General features: G+C 43.2%; 1 protein-coding gene across 1 annotated transcript in view; it reads right to left on the bottom strand.

The window, feature by feature from the left end:
* Positions 1–8,744: 8,744 nt before the first annotated feature.
* Positions 8,745–21,278, bottom strand: part of LOC124788596 (facilitated trehalose transporter Tret1-like) — a 65,454-nt gene continuing 52,920 nt past the window's right edge. Inside the window, exon 5 of the mRNA XM_047255866.1 lies at positions 8,745–9,379. Within this exon, the coding sequence (XP_047111822.1) occupies positions 8,858–9,379 (522 nt within the window). The 3' untranslated portion in view covers positions 8,745–8,857. The remainder of the gene's footprint in view (positions 9,380–21,278) is intronic.

Below are 21,278 nucleotides of genomic sequence, written 5' to 3'. Positions count from 1 at the left end.
GCCTCAGGCATGGATGTGTGTGATGTTCTTAGGTTAGTTAGGTTTAAGTAGTTCTAAGTTCTAGGGGACTGATGACCACAGCTGTTAAGTCCCATAGTGCTCAGAGCCATTTGAACCATATTCTATAACGAATACACTCCTGGAAATTGAAATAAGAACACCGTGAATTCATTGTCCCAGGATGGGGAAACTTTATTGACACATTCCTGGGGTCAGATACATCACATGATCACACTGACAGAACCACAGGCACATAGACACAGGCAACAGAGCATGCACAATGTCGGCACTAGTACGGTGTATATCCACCTTTCGCAGCAATGCAGGCTGCTATTCTCCCATGGAGACGATCGTAGAGATGCTGGATGTAGTCCTGTGGAACGGCTTGCCATGCCATTTCCACCTGGCGCCTCAGTTGGACCAGCGTTCGTGCTGGACGTGCAGACCGCGTGAGACGACCCTTCATCCAGTCCCAAACATGCTCAATGGGGGACAGATCCGGAGATCTTGCTGGCCAGGGTAGTTGACTTACACCTTCTAGAGCACGTTGGGTGGCAAGGGATACATGCGGACGTGCATTGTCCTGTTGGAACAGCAAGTTCCCTTGCCGGTCTAGGAATGGTAGAACGATGGGTTCGATGACGGTTTGGATGTACCGTGCACTATTCAGTGTCCCCTCGACGATCACCAGTGGTGTACGGCCAGTGTAGGAGATCGCTCCCCACACCATGATGCCGGGTGTTGGCCCTGTGTGCCTCGGTCGTATGCAGTCCTGATTGTGGCGCTCACCTGCACGGCGCCAAACACGCGTACGACCATCATTGGCACCAAGGCAGAAGCGACTCTCATCGCTGAAGACGACACGTCTCCATTCGTCCCTCCATTCACGCCTGTCGCGACACCACTGGAGGCGGGCTGCACGATGTTGGGGCGTGAGCGGAAGACGGCCTAACGGTGTGCGGGACCGTAGCCCAGCTTCATGGAGACGGTTGCGAATGGTCCTCGCCGATACCCCAGGAGCAACAGTGTCCCTAATTTGCTGGGAAGTGGCGGTGCGGTCCCCTACGGCACTGCGTAGGATCCTACGGTCTTGGCGTGCATCCGTGCGTCGCTGCGGTCCGGTCCCAGGTCGACGGGCACGTGCACCTTCCGCCGACCACTGGCGACAACATCGATGTACTGTGGAGACCTCACGCCCCACGTGTTGAGCAATTCGGCGGTACGTCCACCCGGCCTCCCGCATGCCCACTATACGCCCTCGCTCAAAGACCGTCAACTGCACATACGGTTCACGTCCACGCTGTCGCGGCATGCTACCAGTGTTAAAGACTGCGATGGAGCTCCGTATGCCACGGCAAACTGGCTGACACTGACGGCGGCGGTGCACAAATGCTGCGCAGCTAGCGCCATTCGACGGCCAACACCGTGGTTCCTGGTGTGTCCGCTGTGCCGTGCGTGTGATCATTGCTTGTACAGCCCTCTCGCAGTGTCCGGAGCAAGTATGGTGGGTCTGACACACCGGTGTCAATGTGTTCTTTTTTCCATTTCCAGGAGTGTATATAGTATGACAATTGCCAAGACTGCAGACGAAGAGCGGACACGGAAATGACTGGACGGATAGTTCATAATTTTTTGAAAAGAAAGAAATGAGCCCCGAAAGAGATTTGAACGCAAATCTTCCGGGCTACAATCGAACACCGTGACCACTCAACCACGACGCCGTGCTTCTTCTGATTCTTTCGACGTTGCACATCTTGAGCTTGTACCGGTAACCGTTTCTGTTTTGCTTCTTTTTTCACTCAGTGCACCTTCTTCCTATTTTCATACTTGATCTATGGCAATTTGGAAATTTGTGGTAAGATCTTATGGGACCAAACTGCCGAGGTCGTCGGTCGCTAAGCTTACACACAACTTAATCCAACTTCAACTAACTTACGCTAAGGATAACAAACACAACCATGCCCGATTGAGGACTCGAACCTCCAAGGGAGGGAGCCGCACGGACAGCGACAACGCGCCTCAGACCGCGCGGCTACCCCACGCGCTTCATCTGTCTTCAGTTTTTGACAGGCTTTCCACTAGTGTATCTTACCACTAAATCTGAGGGGTGTGCGATGTGGACTTTCCCTTGTAATTATTGCTCTACAACTGTCAGGTGAGGATTTCTGCTCTCATTATTTTCCAGTTTTCCTGTTTACCCCAGCAGTGTCGTTGAGTAATCTGCGCCTCTCGGCACCACTGCATCACTTTTCCTCCACACCCTGACGCAGTTCATCAACCCACCACAGGCGTGAGAAAGATGTCTCGTTAAGTACCATGCAGTTGTGAGAAGTCCATTGTATGGTCTTTGGTATCTTTGGTATTAGCAGAAGCCCACAACACTAATTCATACGACTGCGTCGTTCTGTGATTGTTATCCCACTGTGACACTTTAATACAATACTTGTGTTCCAACACTGGTAGCGCTGTAAGTCTATAAGTGATGAGACCACATTACATTCGTAGCTAACACGTGCATTTTCATCTTAAATCAGTAAGTCAAGTCCATTTAAAATATTCTCCTGATCCTTCCTGGCTTTACAATCCCACACTCTGCCGTTCCAAAAGGAATCTTGAGCTATTCTGTTTCGTACAGCACTGTACGAGGCCCTCCTTTAATTTCCTCGAATGTAAGTACATTCCTTAGACCCTTGTGATACCTAACAAATGCTTTATCTTCTACAGTTAAACAGAACCTGGTCATCTACAATATCTGCTCATTCGTCTAGAAACCCAGCCTTGCGGATGTCACTGGTTCATCTACAACTGGATGAGGTTCTATCCTCTCTCATGGCGAATAGATGCCTTTTGATAGTTTTAATGATGTCCAGTTTAATTTTTAATGTGTAAGTTAAATTTGTATCCAAATCATCTGATTCTTTTTCCAGCGAGTAATTTAATAAATACAAAGGAGATATATTCTCTAATTCTAATTCATGCAGTATTTCCATGTACAGCTCACATTCAACAAAATCTATGACAATTAAATGTAGTTATTCATCAGTTTTAAACTCCGCTATTGGCTGTTCTGTTGCTAGGTGCACAATGTGCACCACATTTAGATACACTGTAACCATCCTTTCTAAGTAGATCCAAATGGGAATTAATTTTTATAAACAGATATTTGCTGCATCCTTCATTTTATTTATTCATTAGAATAATCCTTTCCAAGGATAGAATAAATCCACTTTGGTTTTGCTTCTTTGTGTTTAATTTTCCTTGCTGCCAGACTTCCCTCAGTCCTTTTCGTGCTGGGTACACTTCCTTCCATTTATCGACTTTTTTCTTTCCTAAAATCCTGCCATTTGTGTTGCTTCTATAAGATTTATTCTGTTATCTATTATGTCCATCATAATGCCCGGTTTTTCATATCTTTTCCAGTTTCAGTGAACCATATGAGTTTGGATTTAGTAAGCTGAAGCTCTACTTGGTTAGCCCATTACTATCCATCTGTTTTACTTTCCTTAGAATTCTTCTTCCAACCTTTCCCAGTTTTTCACGACCACCAACTTTTTTTAGTGTAAGTGATCCTGCAGTATATAGTGTTTCGGGCCTTACGACTGCTTTATACTGCCTGAGTTTTGTATTAGAGAGCAATTTTTTTTTGTTTTGTTTATGAAAGGCAGTATTTATTTTATATATTCCGCTTCCTATTGCTATATTTTCTTTCGTATTGTTTGTTATCCATTCTCTTGGTATTTAAAACAGCTTGTTTAAGATATTGTGGTGTTACAACTGTTAAGATTTTGGTGGTATAATTGATATTTGCTGCGAACTGTAGTTTCTCCGTAGTTGAACATTCTTAGTGTTGATAGATTTCCTCCATTCTCTCACTACATTCTCCACTGCGTAGCGGTGACAAACCATCCCATTATCTTACCCCTGACTTTTTTTTATAAAAGGTTTTGACAGTTCCTCCCTAAATGTTCTGTTTGTTCAAGTTCCTTTATTCCTGTTGTTTTATTATCCGGTCTAAATTCCTTTATAACGTTTTTTATCAGTTGAGTCAATGTCTTTTTAAAACCACAAAAGTTCTCATATATTTAAAAGTTATGATTTTCATAATTTTGAATATGTTCTTTAGATTTAATACGTGCTTAACACAAGACCTTTCCTTCCTAAACCTCGCTTGATATTCTTGTAAATGTAGGTCATATATTCCTATCGCTCTCTTCAAAAATGCCATGAGAAGTTCCCTAGCAAGAAGGAGAGCCCTTTATAAGTGCTAGAATCCGTTTTTTTTTCTTTTTTAAGTAGTGAATTTATTAATGCCAGGTCCATTATGATGATAAGCTGTTTGCTGTCCAAATTTAAGTAATTATTTCTGTCATTCAGAATAATGTCACTGGAGTGTTTCCATAATTTAGCAAATATACTGTCTTCTCCTGATGCTTCGTTATTTTCAAGTATTTTAATGATTTCTCTGATTTCCTCTATTGCTGGTGGCTTTGATAATGGTTGTATTTCGATTATGTTGTCAAATTTAAATGGTTCTTTGGGTGGATCGCAGTTGTGTAGGTCTTTGAAGAAGTTCACAAGTATTGTGCAGTTTTCAGTGTTATTGTACGCATCCTTCTGTGTTTTTGAGTTTATAAACTATAATCTTGGTGATGTGCGCTTTCGTAAAGTATTTTGAATGTTTTATAAACGTTGTTTTGCTTCAAACATGACTTAGTTGAAGTCAGTAGACATTCTATATGTTGTATTCTGATCTTTTTGAGATCTCTTGATGCAAGTTTCCTGGCTTGTGTAAAGTTTTCTCTGTTTTTATCATTTTTATTTGCATTCCAAATATTCCAAGCTCATAGTTTCTTCACAATTGACTCATCACAGTCATCATTCCACCAGTAAGTTCACAATTTTATTTTTAAGAGTAGTAGTTTCCTATGCAGTCTGAGTAATGTCATTTATTAAAGTTGTTTCTAATTTGTTATAAATAATTCACTGCAGTTCAAAAGGAAGAATGACGCACGTAATTACAGTACTGGAAGGAGAAATGGCGTTTATTACTCCACATTAAATTTGTTTTTAGAAGAAAAAATGGTTCACAAAGCCGTAATTAAAATTTTTGATATCTTATCCAGTGACATGTAATCTTTGACAGACAGCATACTAAAATTTTAAAACTAACTGTAAAAGTTTCTCGAAACAAAATTGATTTCAACAACTGACAGATATCGACAGAAAATTCGTTGACTACAATACAAAACTGACTCATTTCTACATACAATTGGTTGATCCCACGAGAACGTCGGAATACCAGTGATGAGTGACATCCATTCCCGTTTTGATTTGCTTATAGAAAGGATGAATATACTGTACCAATATATGGTGGACTGTACGGCGCCTTGTTCTTCCACACGTCTTAAGAAAAATATGCCATTAAGTATTACTGCTGCTACAAATAATGTTATTCCAGAGGCCTTAAAAAAGTATCATCTTCTTCCAAATAGAATTAAGCCACTCCTTATTAAAGAAATTATTCCTTTAAGGACAGTTCTTGTGGAAAAATGGGAATGGAAGAGATCAAGGTCAAAAAACGAAAACTCTTGAATATCTCAATACTCTGAAACAAAATTTGCACAGAAGTGCAGAAAAGTGAGAACTTAGGTAAATATTGGTATTTTTCCAACATAATGACCCGGAGGACTCCTCATATCTTGTGAAACAATGGCCTCTTTATAACTTTCAGAATGTTTTTCGGACGCCACCTTCACCATCGGACCTCATTCCATAGAAAATTTATGGGAGGTACTCGTTGGAATAGGCAAGAGGGCTACAACCAACTAGAAAGAAGATCTGAAAAATTAGCTAAATGAAGAATAGGAATTAGTGGGGCGTGTGTACACTGTCAAAATAGCTGATTAGAAGTAAAAACGTCTGAATGCGATTGTAAAACAGAGGGAATACCAAACGGAGAATTTAGCGCCAATATTATTCCTCTATTCAGGAACCTTTATATTGTTACCCAACATTAAAGACCCTATATTGACATTCTTTGTAATATTATTTAAGAAATAATTGATTGTTATGTTACCTAAGAAACTATGTGGCACATTTTATACTTATTAAGAAGTTATATAATGTATTTTGTAATTGCATCTTTTACTTATTGAGATTTCATTTCTTTGGCAAGTATATGTGTAGAAACACATACTACTACAAATAGTGATGTAAGCGACTATTGTTGATAGGCTCTCAATATAAATCATGAGCCAGGACTGGAAAATACTACTGGAAAAACAGATCCGACTCTACTGACTCCTGCCGGCCGGTGTACCCGAGCGGTTCTAGGCGCTTCAGTCTGAAACTGCGCGACCGCTACCATTGCAGGTTCGAATCCTGCCTCGGGCATGGATGTGTGTGTGATGTCCTTAGGTTAGTTAGGTTTAAGTAGTTCTAAGTTCTAGAGGACTGATGTCCTGAGATGTTAAGTCCTATGGTGCTCAGAGCCATTTGAACCATTTCTACTGACTCCATTCTTTGGGACGAAGGGTAAAGTGGGCTTTACTGTTGTCAACAATAAGTTCTGTCAGTGGATGAAATATTCCATGAACTGTGTACAAAGCCAGACCAACAGGCATTACATACATTGACCGAAAAAGGATAGTGCATTGAGAGTGGCTAGTTGCTAGCCGAAATCTAGATATGCCAATAAAAATTCCAAAGGACGACTGATAGCTGAAATCTATTATTTGTAAAACATTAAATTTTATATAAGAAAACTGAAACAACGCAAATATAAAACGCCCACATATGTCTTAATATTATGGGAAACTAATAATATCTCAGAAAGAGAATTAACATTAATAATATTTGATTCTTCACATTTCTCATTACAAAAGTACTAACTGTTATATAAATGGCTCTGAGCACTATGGGACTTAACATCTGAGGTCATCCAGATTCTGAAAGAAAATCCGTTCAAACTCATTATACAATAAACCATCCGATAGAAACAGCTTCTGTGCATGATAGCGGACTTATAACTAAAAGGCAAAACTATTCAACAAATGTTGTTGTAACGGATGTAGAATGTAATACAACACGTATAACATTCAACTACATATTGTAGTAAAAATTAAAATAATATGAATAGTTGTCGTGTAATGGAAGCCATACATGGTCCAAATTATACTAACGCTAAGGATACATAGTACAAGCTGTACAAATGCTGTCCGTATTCCATTAGACTACATTTTTATTTTTCAGTTCAACGTTACGTCAAGAGTCTTGATTTTACAAAGCAACTATTTACACCTAGAGTCACTCTGCAGTTTTTCAATTTGTAGATGTTATTTAGCGAAAGTTATGCTATCTTCTATGAAGCTAATGTTAACATTTGTGCATTTCTTTATAATTGGCCCGCAGTGGCTATCTAAGACTACCGCACTTGAGGGTGGTTTGCATTATTCTTAGATTGTTATTTGCTTCTAAGTATAAGAACATAGACAAGTCCTACATAAAATTAAATCAGGACAACCAGAGTGTACCTTGAATATAAGTATACGTTGGGGCATTTATCACTCCCACTAACCGCTAATTATTCATGTTATTGTATTTTTTACTACAATGTGTGGTTGAATATTATATGTATTGTAATACATTTCTGTCCCATACAACAACATTTCTTGAATAGTTCTACCTTACTGTTATATGGACGCTATCGTACTTGGAGGTTGTTTCTCCTAGCTTTTACACTGTACAGTGAGGTACAGCAGTTTCCATTCAGCATCTCGATATGTAATAGTTAGTATTTTTGGAATGAGGAACGTAAAGGATAAAATATTGTTAATGTTAATTCTCTCTCTGTGATATTATTAGTTTTCCATAATATTACGCCACCTGTAGGCGTCTTCTGTCTGTGCTGTTTCAGTTTTATTATACAGAATTTCATGTCTCTATAGTTAAAACCGTTAGTTACTTCAGATGTTATTAAATTATTATTTTAGTATTTCAACTTTTTTTGATTATTGTATTACATTATATTCGAATTCATTATACTGTACTGCCACCTTTTGGCATTTTCGCTGACCTGTAAGTCAATGTATACAGCGCCAGTGAGTCTCTTTGCTACGTTCGTCTAGTTAAGCTTTACTAGGCGTTATGACTTTATCTTATGTCGTATTCAAATTATTACAAAGATGTTTGTGCAATATGCTTCACATACGTATACTGTAAATACGACTGTAAGGTATTTTCTCACTGTAATTCTGCTGCACATATCTTTGTTTCATTCACTCTGCGTCATATCCAAGTAATTTTATTCTATGTTGTTTTACAGCCGACATTTCCTTAAGAATGTTAACACTATAATGACAAAGTGTCTTACCTATTCTCTTGACTTGAGACCGCATGCTTGTATCCTGGTGTGTGGCCCTACTTCTTTCCCAGATCTGAAGATAACAGTTTAAGTGGGTGAAACTAGTAGAGACTGTTTTTTACGTTGCAATCTCGGTCGAATAAAGTTTTTAGTAAAATCTACAACATTAAAAAATCATATTTCCATACACAACACACTCAGAAAAGTCAGACCTATTCTTCATAGGTGAATTATTGTTTCACTATTTTTGTTACAATTTATTCGGATCGATGAGAATACAAAAAAGGCAGTAAATCTCCTAATGGATCCAGTAACAGTAGCGTCTATCGTTTACTTTATTTGCGTGTTGTTTGTAGGAAGGTATATTGAAGTGTCCCATTTCAGAAATGAGACTGTCATTGAACTCGATGGTTCGTGTCATTCGGCTCACTCTAGGTACAAGCGCGTCCTACATCGGTCCGTTGTAGCTCAGACGGGCAGACGAGGACTAAAGCGTTACTTCAGGCGGAATTCGTCGGCGGTCGAGTCGCTCTGCGCGTCCTGATCGTGGTGGCCGGACAGCTCGCGCTGGATCTGCTCCAGAGTCTTCCCCTTGGTCTCGATGACGAAGAAGAAGATCCAGACGGCGCCGGCGAAGCAGATGACGCCGTATATCCAGAAGGTGACGGCGACGCCGAAAGCCTCCACGAGGTTGGCGTACGACTTGGCTACGACGAAGACGAGGATGAGGTTGGTGGCGCCCACGATGGCCGTGGCGGCGGGCTTCACCTCGTCGGGGAAGACCTCGCCGAGGATGGCCCAGGGCAGCGGCCCGGAGCCGATGGAGAAGAAGAAGAGGAAGGCGCACGTGAAGGTGACGGGCAGCCAGCCCAGCCCCGCCGCCGAGCCCGTGTCGCGCACGTGGAAGAAGGCGCCCACGCCCGCCATGCTGGCCGCCATGCCCACGTGGGACACCAGCAGCAGCGGACGGCGCCCCGCGCGGTCCACCACCAGTGCCGACGCCAGCGTCGACAGCACCTGTCAGACGTACACACACCGCATTACCACTGGAGCCTGCACCACCATTTCAAGTAGTGCCAGCATCAGGGAAGTGGCGGTAGCGGATTTACACTACTGGCCATTAAAATTGCTACACCACGAAGATGACGAACTACAGATGCAAAATTTAATCGACAGGAAGTGATGCTGTGATATGCAAATGATTAGCTTTTCAGAGCATTCACACAAGGTTGGTGCCGGTGGCGACACCTACGACGAGCTGACATCAGGAAAGTTTCCAACCGATTTCTCATACACAAACAGCAGTTGACGGGCGTTGCCTGGTGAAACGTTGTTGTGATGCCTCGTCTACGGAGGTGAAATGCGTACCATCACGTTTCCGACTTTGATAAAGGTCGGATTGTAGCCTATCGCTACTGCGGTTTACCGTATCACGACATTGCTGCTCGCGTTGGTCGAGATCCAATGACTGGTAGCAGAATATGGAATCGGTGGGTTCAGGAGGGTAATACGGAACGCCGTGCTGGATCCCAACGGCCTCGTATCACGAGCAGTCACGATGACAGGCATCTTATCCGCATGGCTGTAACGGATCGTGCAGCCACGCCTCAATCCCTGAGTCAACAGATGGGGACGTTTGCAAGACAACAACCATCTGCACGAACAGTTCAAAAATGGTTCAAATGGCTCTGAGCACTATGGGACTTAACATCTGAGGTCATCACTCCCCTAGAACTTAGAACTACTTAAATCTAACAAACCTAAGGACACCACACACATCCATGCCCGAGGCAGGATTCGAACCTGCGACCGTAGCGGTCGCGCGGTTCTAGACTGACGTACATAGAACCGCTCGGCCACTCCGGCCGGCACGAACAGTTCGACGACGTTTGCAGCAGCATGGACTATCATCTAGGAGACCATGGCTGCGGTCACCCTTGACGCTGAATCGCAGACAGGAACGCCTGTGATGGTGTACTCAACGACGAACCTGGGTGCACGAATGGCAAAACGTCATTTTTTCGTATGAACCCAGGTTCTGTTTACAGCATCACGATAGTCGCATCCGTGTTTGGCGACATCGCAGTGAACGCACATTGGAAGCGTGTATTCGTCAACTCCATACTGGCGTATCACCCGGCGTGATGGTATGGGATGCCATTGGTTACACATCTCGGTCACCTCTTGTTCGCATTGACGGCGCTTTGAACACTGGACGTTAAATTTCAGATGTGTTACGACCCGTGGCTCTACCCTTCATTCTATCCCTTCGAAATCCTACATTTCAGCAAGATAATGCACGACCGCATGTTGCAGGTCCTGTACAGGCCTTTTTGGAAACAGAAAATGTTCGACTGCTGCCCTGGCCAGCACATTCTCCAGATCTCTCACCAATTGAAAACGTCTGATCAATGGTGGCCGAGCAACTGGCTCGTCACAATACGCCAGTCACTACTCTTGATGAACTGTGGTATCGTGTTGAAGCTGCATGGGCAGCTGTACCTGTACACGCCATCCAAGCTCTGTTTGACTCAATGCCCAGGCGTATTAAGGCCGTTATTACGGCCAGAGGTGGTTGTTCTGGGTACTGATTTCTCAGGATCTATGCACCCAAACTGCGTGAAAATGTAATCACATATCAGTTCTAGTATAATATATTTGTCCAATGAATAGCCTTTTATCATCTGCATTTCTTCTTGTTGTAGCAATTTTAATGGCCAGTAGTGTATTAGAACTGACGTCGGAGACGGATGTTATCGAAATGATTGGCCAACATCGAAATCGAATTCATACTTGGAAGAGATATTTACGTAATCATCATTTCTACCTAACAACATCAACTGTAAGGTTCATAAGAGGGGTGTGCAACGGGCGTTCAATAAGAAAAGCAACCCTTTTTTTCTCCGCTAATTTTGGTTGAAAACATGCATAATTTGTCATGAGACATCGTGGAACATTACCGTTTTATGAAGGTCCTATAGGTAAAAGTGTTGTACGTAGTCTTCAAAATGGCGTCTGTAACGGAAGTGCGTTCCAAGCAGAGAGCTGTCATCGAGTTTCTTTTAGCGCAAAACCACAGCATGAAAGATATTCATATGCCCTTGCAGAATGTCTACGGAGACTTGGCAGTGAACAAAAGCACGGTGAGCCGTTGGGTCATGCATCTGTCGCCACCAGTATGAAGTCATCAAACCTGTTGGATCTCTCCTGTGCCGACCGGCCGCACTTAGACGTAACTCTTCCACTTTTGGAACGTGAGGACACTATTATTTGATGTCGTCGATGGAACGCAATCAAACATCTCACTGCTTAACTGGACGTATCTGTTGGCAGTGCTGACACATTTGTCCACAAGCTGGGGTACTCAAAGGTGTGTGCCCGCCGGGTTCCTCGCCGCCTAACAGCAGACCACAAAGAGCAACGAATTGCATGCGTGTTAGGAGGATGATCGTAAGAATTTTTTGTCGAACATCATCATAGGCATGAATCATGGAACCATCACTTTGAATCGGAAACAAAACGGCAGTCCATTGAGTTGTGCCACAACAAATCTCTCCGGAAAAGAAATTCAAAGCCGCACCCTCAATATAATCAAAGTCATGGCGATCGTCTTCTGGGTCCCTGAACGGGGCCGGCCGGAGTGGCCGAGCGGTTCTAGGCGCTACAGTCTGGAACCGCGCGACCGCTACGGCCGCAGGTTCGAATCCTGCCTCGGGCATGGATGTGTGTGATGTCCTTAGGTTAGTTAGGTTTAAGTAGTTCTAAGTTCTAGGGGACTTATGACCTCAGCAGTTGAGTCCCATAGTGCTCAGAGCCATTTGAGCCAACCCTGAACGGGTTATTTTGTTGATGTCCTCTATCATGGTGCAACGATCAACTCTGAAGTGTATTCTACCAGGAAAATATCAAACTCTGTATAGTGCTGACAACATTGTCTTACACGAGTAAGCAGCATCTCCGTGTTCTTCATAGTGATCACTCGACATCTGACGCTGTTCAGGCCCCTTATCGATGCTACCAAGCGTGATAACAACACTAAACATAGACAGCACTGATGTACTCTGGTGACCTTCCTATTTGTCACAGACAACTGCAACTCTAGAACCATCTACACTGCTGGCCACCGTAAATGCAACACCCTGAAGGAAGCATCCGAATCAAGTGAAATTTACACCATGGGTTTGCAGCGATGAGATATGCAACTGATTAGAATTTCAGCGCAGACGCACATCACGCGCGCCTGTGGCGCCACCTCATAGCGCCATTTAAGGCTTGGCGATTTCGACGAGTGTATGTTCGGCACGTGTGTTTACCTTGTGGTTGTTTCACAAGACGATCAGTTATGCCTCGTAGACAACAGCCAACATCGTTTGATCAAGTATCCGAGTTCGACAGAGGAAGGATAGTGGCTTACCGAGATTGTGGATTATCATACAGAGAAATCGCTAGTCGTGTTGGACGAAACCAAACAACTGTAATGCGGATATGTGACCGTTGGATGCAGGAGGGTACGACGGGCCGACGTGGTCGATCGCATTCACCCCGGTGCACCACTGCACGTGCTGATAGGCAAATCGTGCGCATGGCAGTGACAGAGCGCTCAGTGACATCCCGAACCATAGCACAGCACATTGCGTCTGTAACGCATCATCCAGTGTCTGCGCGTACCATTCGACGCCGTTTACAGCAGAGTGGTCTGTTCGCAAGACGTCCATTGCTTCGTCTACCATTGACGCAGAACCACAGACGTCTCCGTCGCCAATGGTGTGATGACAGACGGATGTGGACGGCAGAATGGAATGACGTTGTCTTTACTGACGAGGCACGCTTCTGTCTGCAGCACCACGATGGTCGGATTCGAGTGTGGAGACACCGTGGAGAGAGGATGGGTGGACAGCTGCATTAGGCACCGCCACACTGGTCTTGCTCCGGGTATTATGGTATGGGGCGGTATTGGATATTACTCTCGCACGCCTCTAGTACGCATTGCCGGAACTTTAAATAGCCGGCGCTACATATCAGAGGTGCTGGAGCCAGTTGTCCTTCCTTAACTTCAGGGCTCGGCCACAGCCATATTTCAACAGGATAATGCGCGACCACACGTGGCACGCATTGTACAAAGGTTCTTCGTCAATAACCAGATTGAAGTGCTTCCCTGGCCGACTCGCTCTCCGGATCTTACACCGATAGAAAACATGTGGTCCATGGTTGCTCAACGAGTGACCCAGCTGCCACACCAGATGATCTTTGGCAACGTGTGGAAGCTGCTTGGGCTGCTGTACCCCAGGAACACATCCAACGTCTCTTTGACTCAATGCCGAGACGTGTGGCAGCAGTCATCACCAACAATGGCGGCTACTCTGTCACAGACGTCTGTAAACGTAATCATTTGATACTTGGTCAACATGTTATCTACAAAATAAATTTTGTTGTGCTACCTCTTGTCTTTCTTGGTGTTGCATTTACGGTGGCCAGCAGTGTATATACCAACATTTACAGTTACACAGACATTTTACGATGACTTCTGTGTGTTCCACTTCTGTTGTGAGGCAGTATATACACCTACGCATGCTTGATCATAAATACAGGTGGGTGTAGGCTGCGTTGTTGTAGTTAGCGACTAATGATACCTGTGAAAAGTCCTCAATATGTTGCAAGTGTCAGCAGTGGTCAGATTCTGTGTAGCTGTGAGTGCATTGGTCGGAGCTAAATGAGTTGTAACAGTCTCAAATTGTTGGTGCTCGTATGGTGGATCCTTATGTAAAAAAGGTAGTCTACTTCTCTAGTGATTTGGGAGGCACCATGTGCTTCTACATCTACACATTTACTCTGCAATTCACAATTAAGTGCCTGGTAGAGCGTTCATCGAACCATTTTCATACTACTTCTCTACCATTCCACTATGAATGGCGCGTGGGAAAAAGGAACACCTAAATCTTTCCGTTCGAGCTCTCTTATTATGATGATCATTTCTCCCTACGTAGGTGGGTGTGAACAAAATATTTTTGCATTCGGAAGAGAAAGTTGGTGATTGAAATTTCGTAAATAGATCTCGCCGCAAAGAAAACTGCCTTTGTTTTAGTGACTGCCACCCCAACTCCCATATCATATCAGTGACACTCTCACCCCTACTGCGCGTTAACACGAAACGAGCTATCTTTCTTTGCACTTTTTCGATGTCCTCCGTCAATCCCACCTGGTAAAGATCCCACACCACTCAGCAATATTCCAGCAGAGGACGGACAAGTGTAATGTAGGCTGTCTCTTAATTTCTCGCGTCTTCTAAGTGTTCTGCCAACAAAGCGCTGTCTTTGTTTCGCCTGCCCTACAATATTATCTGTGTGGTCTTTCCAATTTAAGTTGCTCGTAATTGTAATTCCTAGGCATTTAATCGAAATAACAGCCCTTAGATTTGTACAATTTATCGTATACCCGATATTTATCGGATTTCTTGTAGTACCCATGCGGATGACCCCGCACTTTTCTTTGTTTAGTGCCAGTTGGCACTTTTCGCACCATACAGAAATTCTAACTATATCATTTTGTTATTGGAATTGATCGTGTGATGACTTTATTAGACGGTAAATTACAGCGTCATCTGCCATCAATCTAAGGGGGCTGCTCAGAATATCACCTAGATCATTTATGTAAAACAGGAACAGCAGAGGGCCTACGACATCACCTTGCGGAACGCCAGATATCACTTCTACTCGATGATTTACCGTCAGTCACTACGAACTGTGACCTCTCTGAGAGGAAATCACGAATCCAGTCCCACTACTGAGACGATACTCCATATGCACGCAATTTGATTAATAGTCGCTTGAGAGAAACGGTATCAATAGCCTTCTGGAAATCTAGGAATATGGAATCGATCTGAGATCCCTTGTCGACAGCACTCATTACTTCATAGGAATAAATAGCTAGCTGTGTTGCACAAAAACGATACTTTCTGAATCCGTGTTGGCTATGTATCAATAAATCACTTTGTTCAAGGTGATTCATAATGTTCGAGTACAGTATATGCTCCAAAATCCTACTGCAAATTGAAGTCTGTGATATGGGTCTGGCCAGCCGCTGTGGCCGAGCGGTTCTAGGCGCTTCACTCCGGAACCGCACTGCTGCTATGGTCGCAGGTTCGAATCCTGCCTCGGGCATTGATGTGTGTGATGCCCTTAGGTTAGTTAGGTTTAAGTAGTTCTAAGTCTAGGAGACTGATGACCTCAGATGTTAACTCCCATAGTGCTTAGAGCCATCTGAACCATTTGATATGGGTCTGTAATTCAATGGGCTACTCCTAATTCCTTTCTTGAATATTGGCGTAATCTGTGGCACTTTACAGTCTTCAGGAATGGACTTTTCGTCAAGTGAGCGGCTGTATACGATTGCTAAGAAAGGCGCTATTGTGTTTGCATACTCTGAAAGGAACGTGATTGTTATACCATCGGAGATTTATACCAAATAAAGGAAAAGTGGATAAACATCATTCGCTAAGTCACAAAGCGGATAAAAGTGTGTTTTGATCGTGACAGACTGTCGTTGAAGAGGAACGTGATGAAAAACAAGTGGACGAAAGCTGCAAAAACCACCATAAAACTGAATGCCGCAATGGCGAACGCTGTCAGCATCAGATCAACGCGTTGGGAGCCCTATAAGCTGCTACTTGCAGGGCGAGCTGGAATTCCAGCCCAGTCATCATTAATGTGGATGACCATAACAGGAAAACGTAGTGCCAAACCCATAAAACCTGGACTACAGAGCAATCGAAAAAGTCATTTGATAGGATGAATCTTGTTCACATTGGTTCAAGCTTCTGGTCGAGTTTGTGTCCCAAGAGTGGACCAACTTGGCGGGCGGGAGGGAGGGGGGGGGGGGGCGCAATCAAGTCGTGGTACTCAAGGGCTCCATGGGTATTCTCCAAGATCGTATTACTGCCAAGGAATGTGTGATCTTTTTTGCTGGCCATGTCTATCCCATGGTGTAATGTTTCTTCCCCAATGGTGACGCGGTGTTTCAAGACGATAGCGACCCTGTTCACACAACTCGCACAGTCAACAACTGGTTTCGAGAGAACGAGGGCGAATTGTCGAATCCCTCCTGGCTACCACAGTCACCATATCTCAATTACATTGAGCCTTTGTGGTCTGCTTTGGAGAGAAGGGTCTGTGATAGCTCTCTACCTCCATCATCGCTACCTTGCCATTATTTTTGCAGGAAGAATGCTATAAGATTCCCTTGACACACATTCAGGGCCTGTCTTCAGTTATCCAGTTCTACTAAAGCTGTACGTGGTGCATCAGTATTTATCCATTATGAGATGATTGGAATCTGTTTTGAATACCAACGAGTTTCGTACACTGTATTAGGCACTGTAATATGTTGCATGTTTGGTGTTTCCATATTTTTGACCATCCCCTGCATGTCGATACTCTGCAAGCCACATAATGGTGCTTCGAGAAGGGTACTTAGTGTACCACTGCCACTTTCTCCTCATTCCTGTTGAGTGGTGGATGATGCCGAGGAAGCCTACGCATGACCTAAATTAGGGCGTTGCATCGCTGCCCCGTAGGGCCTCGGCTACGCAGGGGCACCCATCAGCTCGCTTAACGGGCAGAAGTAGCTTGGATAGGCTACTCGCTAGGTGGCTAGCCATATTCTCGCCTTCTGCTCATGCTCCAGCCACTTGACCATTCCTGTCCACAGTCACCCGCAGTATCGCCAAATCAGCTTTTTAGAGCTACCTCTGGCTTCTTATTACCTTTTCGCTGACAAATGAGTGACATAGCTGGGGTCCGGAAGTATGGCCTTTTCCACAATCACTTGGCCTTTTCTTGCTTTCTTCTTCTTGATTATAGGAAAGCATTAAAATACACGTCGCTACCAAGATTTCAAAACACACTTTAATTTCCAAGGAAAATTCAGTATTAGACTGAAAAGTCACAACAAAGCAAATTAAAACTACATTGGTGTATGTTGTGGGCTCGTCAGAATACACAAACACAAGAACAAAACAAAACAAAAAAACTGCGAAATATAAACAGTTGATAGTGTTACTGGAGACACTATTGCAGCATAGTTGACAGCAGCAGAGTATCACAACTTCACAATAATGAAGGTGTTCCAAGCAACGCAAGCTTTGATTTATGCGAGTTGAATCAGAAGTCATACGCTTCACTGTTGCTATCAACGATATGCTAGCGACTGAACTGAGGAGAGAAACAGCTAACTCCTATTCAGGCAGTAGTTTGCTAAGGTGTCAACCTCACTGCAATGCACTGATTATTTGAATGAATCAGACTAAATATTCTTTTCATGGGTACAAACTAATGTTCAAATTAACACGTGTAGTGATGCGTATCATCCGTTTTGAACTTTTAAAATGCAGGTTCTATTGTTTCCGTTCCATCAAGGATATAAAGTTCAAATAATTTTATATATTCACAGTTAATTGTTTGTATTGCTATAGTGTCCAGCAGATTCCAAATTAATAAAATAAATAATAATTCATGCTAGTCCGTTACACATTATAACTATCGTAAAAATAAGACTACGGGTATTTTATTTCAGATTTTTCTGGCATGTTTATGCAGAAACATTTAGCTTATTTCGCTTTGGAGAGTTGGCAACACTGGGCACTCGGCCGCTATAAAAACTATGATCGTGTACGCATGGCCCGTCTACAAGACTTCTGTGCATCAGCTGTTTGTCCACCTCTACCGACAAGTGCGAGTGTGTACCAGGCTATCCGACAGTGGGCACGTGACCTGGAATGGCATAACCTAGATTCTCTCTAATTTTGCCTTCTTGATCCATCAGTAAAAAATTCGTAGGATGGGGCAAACAAAACTTAGGCTCAGTAAACGACGTCATAAAGCATAACATTACTCTTGTAGCGTCTGCCACTGTAGTTGGGTGAGCATCTCTGTGTCACTTTCGTGCCCTCCAACCGAACCTGTGTCGTAACAGGCTGCACTCCATGAATCTTTCATATTTTAACTGTCAATCCTCTCTGGTATGGGTCCCAAAGTCACAAGCGATACTAAAGTATCAGTCCAACGCAGTTTTTGTAAGCTATTATAACTACTTCTTCCAAATACGAAGGCAACGTTCAGAGATTATTTGTAGTATCTGTCACTTAAATTTTGAAGATTCAACGGTTGATTAAGAACAGAAAGACTGTGATACAACTAGATTTGCTATATTGATTAATGCTTTTTCGTCACACAGTTCCGTATCGTGTGCCAGTAAACAACTGGATACGCTACAGATAGTGATTCAAAGATTAAAACAAGAGCATACAAGGCCAAGAGTCCGCGAAAGAGTTCGAGTAGAAGTGCCGCTAGCACACAGCAACACCAGCATTTTCCTACATTGTTGATAAAAAGGCATGTACTCTCCTGTGCAGTAATATTATTATAGAGATCAAGCTATGCATACCTTTGTTGTTGTTGTTGTGGTCTTCAGTCCAGAGACTGGTTTGATGCAGCTCTCATGCTACTCTATCCTGTGCAATGTTCTTCATCTCCCAGCACCTATTGCAATCAACATCCTTGTGAATCTGTTTAGTGTATTCATCTCTTGATCTCCCACTACAATTTTTATCCTCCACGCTGCCCTCCAATACTAAATTCGTGATCCCTTGATGCCTCATTATATGCCCTACCAACCGATCCCTTCTTCTAGTCAAGTTGTGCCACAACTATCTCTTCTCCCTAATTCTATTCAATACTTACTCATTAGTTACGTGATCTACCCATCTAATCTTCAGCGTTCTTCTGTAGCACCACATTTTGAAAGCTTCTATTCTCTTCTTGTCCAAACTATTTATCGTCCACGTTTCACTTCCATACATGGCTACACTCCATACAAATACTTTCAGAAACGACTTCCTGACACTTAAATCTATACTCGATGTTAACAGATTTCTCTTCTTGAGAAACGCTTTCCTTGCCATTGCCAGTCTACATTTTATATCCTCTCTACTTCGACCATCATCAGCTATTTTGCTCCCCAAATAGCAACCCTTCTTTCCTACTTTGTCTCATTTCCTAATCTAATTCCCTCAGCATCACCCTACTTAATTCGACTACATTCCATTATCCTCGTTTTGCTTTTGTTGATGTTCATCTTATATCCTCCTTTCAAGACACTGTCCATTCCGTTCAACTGCTCTTCCAGGTTCTTTGCTGTCTCTGACAGAACTACAATGTCATCGGTGAACCTCAAAGTTTTTATTTTTTCTCCATGGATTTTAATTCCTACTCCGAATTTTTCTCTTGTTTCCTTCACTGCTTGCTCAATATACCGATTGAATAACATTGGGGAGAGGATACAACCCTGTCTCACTCCCTTCCCAACCACTGCTTCCCTTTCATGGCCCTTGACTCTGATAACTGCCGCCTGGTTTCCCTACAAATTGTAAATAGCTTTTCGCTCCCTGTATTTTACTCCTGCCACCTTTAGAATTTGAAAGAAAGTGTTCCAGTCAATATTGTCAAAAGCTTTCTCTAAGTCTACAAATGCTAGAAACGTAGGTTTGCCTTTCTTTAATCTATCTTCTAAGATAAGTCGTAGGGTCAGTATTGCCTCACGTGTTCCAACATTTCTACGGAATCCAAACTGATCTTCCCCGAGGTCGGCTTTACCAGTTTTTCCATTCGTCTGTAAAGAATTCGCGTTAGTATTTTGCAGCTGTGACTTATTAAACTGATAGTTCGGGAATTTTCACATCTGTCAACACCTGCTTTCTTTGGGATTGGAATTATTATATTCTTCTTGAAGTCTGAGGGTATTTCGCCTGTCTCATACATCTTGCTCACCAGATGGTAGAGTTTTGTCAGGACTGGCTCTCCCAAGGCTATCAGTAGTTCTAATGGAATGTTGTCTACTCCCGGGACCTTGTTTCGACTTACGTCTTTCAGTGCTCTGTCGAACTCTTCACGCAGTATCGTATGTCCCATTTCATCTTCATCTACATCCTCTTCCATTTCCATAATATTGCCCTTAAGAACATCGTCCCTGTAGAGACCCTCTATATATTCCTTCCACCTTTCTGATTTCCCTTCTTTGCTTAGAACTGGGTTTCCATCTGAGCTTTTAATATTCATACAAGTGGTTCTCTTTCCTCCAAAGGTCTCTTTAATTTTCTTGTAGGCAGTATCTATCTTGCTCCTAGTGATGTATGCCTCTATATCGTTACAGATGTCCTCTAGCCATCCTCGCTTAGCCGTTTTGCACTTACTGTCGATTTCATTTTTGAGACTTTTGTATTCCTTTTTGCCTGCTTCATTTTATAATGTAATATAATATATAATGCATGTATATAATACATAATGTATATCTTACATGTTCGCAAAATACTAAATTTATTTTTAATCGTCGGTATAAAGATTAAAAATTGTATGGAACGACGATCTACAAGTAATGCAACACATTTTTTTCTGACAAGTTTCGGTTGAAAAAACACAGAATTTGTTGTGAAACATCGTGGATATTTCCGTTTCAGCACCATAGTCCTATGGAATTCCAATAGGTCGCGGCGCTACACGTAGCCTTCAAAATGGCCTCTGTAACGGAGGTGCGTTCCTAGCAGAGAGCTGCCATTGAGTTTCTAAGCATAGCAGGTATTCATAGGTGCCTGCAGTACGTCTATAGGGACCTGGCTGTGAACAAAAGCACTGTGAGTCGTTGGGCGAGGCATCTGTCATCGTCGCAACAAGGTCGCCCAAACGTGTCCGTTGCCATGCGTGCCGACCAGCCGCCCACAGCTGTGACTTTTGAAATACTGGAACGTGCGGACACTCTCATTTGAGAATCTCAACCCAACACCACGCTGCACAACTGGACAACTGGACGTCGTTGTTGGAAGTGCTGGGGTAATCAAAGGTGTTTGCCAGCTTGCTTCCTCGCCGCCTAA

The sequence above is a fragment of the Schistocerca piceifrons genome, chromosome 3 (assembly GCF_021461385.2).
Source record: "Schistocerca piceifrons isolate TAMUIC-IGC-003096 chromosome 3, iqSchPice1.1, whole genome shotgun sequence".
NCBI classification, from domain to species: domain Eukaryota; kingdom Metazoa; phylum Arthropoda; class Insecta; order Orthoptera; family Acrididae; genus Schistocerca; species Schistocerca piceifrons.
Note: the sequence above shows the minus strand (reverse complement) of the source record. Positions and strands in the feature narration are given on the sequence as shown.